Raw genomic sequence first — 4,524 nt, 5'->3', positions numbered from 1 at the left:
AAAAAATCTATGTTTTTCATTCTGGTAAATTGCTTTTGTTGACTCAGCAAATGTTTCCCAGTGTTATCTGTGTGACAGCAGAGGGATAATGCACGCCCAGATGGCAAACGAGATGATGCTTAGAATGACTTCCATTGTTGACCTGTATATATGCCAGCTTAATGAATATCTACTTGATCATAACTGGGTTTTTTTTTTTTTTTGTCTTTACTCAACTTCCACTAGAACTTGAGGCTATGAACACACACAGATTTTAATAAGGAAAATATTCTGCACCTTTGGATTCCCATTATCGGGTTCCCAATCATAATGTGAATAGAAATTCCAAACAGCCTTCAGTTCTGAGATGAATATTCTCTAGGTCCACAGCTGACCTTGGACATTCTTGAGCAGGTTAGAACTGAAATACCAATATTGGTTTCCATTTTGAATTTGTAGGACATCTTTTTTTTGAAGAGGCGAATGATGTTCATAGATACTAATTTATTTTGACTAATAGGCATAATCATGCCCATTCTTAAGCTGAAAAATCTTTTCAGGCATTAAGGATTATAAAAGGCTGAACAGGACCATACGGGTCCCTTGTTCAATCCCACTGAACACTTCAACGGCTCTAACAACATGAGGCAATTATGGTACAGGTTGAGTATTTTCCCATCAGGAAGTACCACAAGCACTTTTATTAGCTGAAGTCAATTAGAAGTCTTATTTAGAACAAAATGTACATGTAAATGAGGCTCAAGTTTTTCTTTACTGGTGAATCCTTCCATTACATTTTATGAAAATACAGAAATGGAGAAATATAAGGGAGCTAAGAAACTGTCCAGTATGATTTATTACTTTTCAAATGAGGATCCTGAGACCCCAAAAGTAAAAAGACTTTCTCAGGGTGGCAGAGAGTGCCAAGGACACAGCCAAGGTGAGAATCCACATCTCCTCGCCCAAGGCAGGTATTCTTTATATCAATACCTGTGGTCCCCAACCCCCCAGCCATGGACATGGAAAAATTGTCTTCCATGAAACCAGTCCCTGGTGCCAAAAAGGTGGGGGGCCACTGCTTTATATAACACTCTACCAGGACATCATTTGTTTAAATTAACTGTATCAAGAATTATTTAGAAAACACTTCTTTTTAGTAAAGTTCAACTCCATTGGCCATTAGCATAAAGAAGGAAATAGCTGTGATGCTCCCAACACCTTTATACCGGCAAAACAAAACACAAATGGCACTCTATACTATTAATAATTTATAAAGCTAAGAACATTATACACAAAGAATCCTTAAGAATTACTTGTTGATTAGGGAGTTTGTATTTATTGCCTTTTTACTGTGTCTTCATTAGGAAAACATTACCTTGAGTGAACTGTTTGTTTGTTCTTGATACTGAATTTCCAATTCCAATTTATTTAGAAGTTCATTTACTACAATGATCTCATCTCCTATTTTATTTAATATAGTCTTCAAGGTAGGTTCTTGACCTGTTATAAACAAAGATAAAATAGAAACAAAGTGTATAGAAAAGCAATAATGTACAAGTACCCATGTTTGGATGTTTGTCCCCTCCAAATCTGACATTGAAATTTGATCTCCAATGTTGGAGGTGGGGCTAAGTAGGAGATGTTTGGGTCATGGGGGCAGATCCCTCATAAATGGCTTGGTGCCCCCCCCGACATAATGAGTTCTCCTTCTGTTAGCTCACATGAGAGGTGGATGTTTAAAAGAAAATGGGCATTCCCCCACCTCCAGCTTCCTCTCTTGCCATGTGACACTCCTGCTCCCCTTTTGCCTTCCACCTTGAGTGGAACTTCTGTGAAGCCCTCACCAGAAGCAGATGCTGGTGCCATGCTTCTTGTACAGCCTGCAGAACTGTGAGCCAAATAAACCTTTTCTTTATAAATTACCCAGACTTTAAGTATTCCTTTATACCAGTGCAAAACTAAGACACCATGTAAACTCTTAATATTGACAGCTACACCTTAGAAAGACACTAGGGTTAGAAAAAGAACTACTGCTTCAGCCCCTGGGACGTGACTCCATGGATAATCTTAAGACCTCATTTCTGAGTATAGGGAAGAGGAGGAAGCAAGAGGCAAGTACAAAATGTAGCCTGAGTCTTTTGTTTCTGGCATATCCCTCTACTATAATAAAACACCTAGAAATGCTCGATAAACATAATAAACATCCTTCTGCAAGCATAACTGTGCTTTCATGAGAATAAGGTAAATATCCAAGGGTTTCAATATGAAGAGGGAGCCACAGACTAGGCAATATGTATGAGTAGATGTTGCAGCAGCCCTGATCTGGAGGTGTGTAGAAGAATGTTGGAGAAGAGGTTGTCAGCCTCAGCAGCTGAATATATTTGATTTTAATGGAGATAAGATCCAAGGCTTTGGGGCTTCAAAACACAGAGTATTAGAAGTGAGACTCTCATATGGGGCCAGGACCCCCTCTTCATGAGATATATCTTCCGTGAAAATTCAAACCTGAAAAATTCTAATCACTGGCCAGAGAAATAAGCTTATGTTTTGGGCTGGCTCTCAGGTGTGTGCGTGGAAGGGGTAGTAGTGAGGTCGAGGGGAGTTCTCTCTGGGAATCTGTAATACACGTTTGGGATTCGCTCCAATTTGGGATGATATTTATACTATCCCCACTTATTCAAAACCCCTAAGCAGAGAAAGTAACATAAAAAGTCGCAAGCTGGTGATAACCCAGGGGGTACCTGGCAGAAACAAACATGAGACGTTTATAAAGTAGTGTAATCTCATACTCCCACACCCACCTCCTTGTCCCTCTCTAGCTTCATGGGTTTGAGGAGGACGGGAAAACCAGAGTCCCTTCCTCCCCAGAAATAAAAGAAGTAAATAAAAAAAATTTTTTAAGGGCAAGAACAAAAGCACAAAAGAAAAACTATTCTCATAATTAAATCTTTCCATTTGTATTTCAGCAATCAAATGATGAGATACACATAAGTAAAAACACGCTTTGGCCATATCTGTAGATTATGGAGGCAGTAGAGTGAAATAGCTAGAAGATCCAGGCCTAAAGTCAGAGATATCAGTACCCACCTCATACAATTTCTGTGAAGATAAATGAAAGTACATATAAGACGGGCTAAGCACTGTGTCTGGGACCTAGTAAAATACTCAGTAACTAGTGCTAACTACTATTCATCATCATAATGAGAAGCAGTGTTCTCTAAAGCAAGCTCTAATAGAGCAATGCTAATTGCACTTGACACTCAGCTCATAACAACCAAAACAAATTAATAAGTAAACAAGAGTACTGATGTCCCCACTGAGAATAATTTCAGAGGGTTAGATAACTAGTTGAATATATTATCTCTTCTCTGTACACTGGTATCTCAACTTTTAGTCACTTAAATTTTAGGGCCTTGTTCACCGATTTGTAGTAATATAATCAACTGAACACATTCACTACTTTTGATAGTAGTAATCTAGTAACTTACAGAAGCCAAAGTTGTAAACAAACGACCAGGCTTTATTAAATAGACTATGGAACCAAAGAGACAATTTTTCTCCCCACATACAAAATGACAGTTGTCTAGTGTGTAGGAATCTAACAGGTCTGACTGCTTCACCAGGCCTCAAGCTTTGGTGAGGTCATCTGAATTCAAGGTATGATAATGATAAAGACCTCCAAATTACATCTGTTTATCCAAGACTAATCATGCCCTCAGGAAGAGAATCTAAACAAGACCAATAATTATTAATAGAAATCTAATTGCTTTATAGATTGTTTTAATAAAAGTAGCATAGAAGAGTCCTAGAACAGGAGTCAGGACACAGCAACTATCAGCCCAACTGAGTACTCATGAACTGAGGGACCTGGGCAAGCCACTTGACTTCTGAGAGTCTCAGTTTGCTCATGTGTGGATAAGGGGACTCACTGAGAAGAACCCACAGTCCCTGTAGCTTTAACTGTCCACAGAGTATGTGAACCATAAACTACAAAATGGATAAAGCTCCTTTATTAGAAATTCTTATTAAAGGACTGGGAATACCAAAGTCCCTAGGAAAGCAGATATTAAGTTGAAAGGGCATATTCAACATCATAATTTCATATTTGAAAAATATTTTAAACAATCAATTCATAAAATACAAACTACAGTAAAAGTCCAACACAATCTTCCCAGATGGAATTCTACTCATCAATAAGTCTTTAACTGTCCCCAATAGGGCTGGGGAGCCTATCATTTTTTAAATAACATTTAAACTTGACAAGCATGACCTGTTTCTTTGAATTTTCATTGCACCATCATCTTTCAGCATATCAAAATATTTTCAAAGATGGTTACAACATTCAAGTTTATGGATGCTTGAATAATTGATTTCATTTTCAGTTAGTTTTTTCCCAGTGATACAGAGTGATAAGTTTCTTCTAAAGCAGGCTGCAAGCTGGGTCATGCACTACTTCTACCTCTGTCAATCTTTTCCACTTCAGCTTTTTTTTCCCTTGCCTTTTTATACAATCATGCACCGCATAATGATGTTTCAGTCAACGAC

The 4,524-nt window shown here is 38.1% G+C and overlaps 1 protein-coding gene across 1 annotated transcript in view; it reads right to left on the bottom strand.

Annotated features, from left to right (window-relative positions):
* SKA1 (spindle and kinetochore associated complex subunit 1) overlaps positions 1-4,524 on the bottom strand; it is a 15,792-nt gene that overhangs the window by 5,765 nt on the left and 5,503 nt on the right. Inside the window, exon 2 of the mRNA XM_012651721.1 lies at positions 1,355-1,479. Within this exon, the coding sequence (XP_012507175.1) occupies positions 1,355-1,479 (125 nt within the window). The remainder of the gene's footprint in view (positions 1-1,354; positions 1,480-4,524) is intronic.

Source organism: Propithecus coquereli, unplaced genomic scaffold (genome assembly GCF_000956105.1).
Source record: "Propithecus coquereli isolate 6110/MARCELLA unplaced genomic scaffold, Pcoq_1.0 Scaffold37, whole genome shotgun sequence".
NCBI lineage: Eukaryota > Metazoa > Chordata > Mammalia > Primates > Indriidae > Propithecus > Propithecus coquereli.
This window is presented reverse-complemented; position numbering and strand designations above follow the sequence as displayed.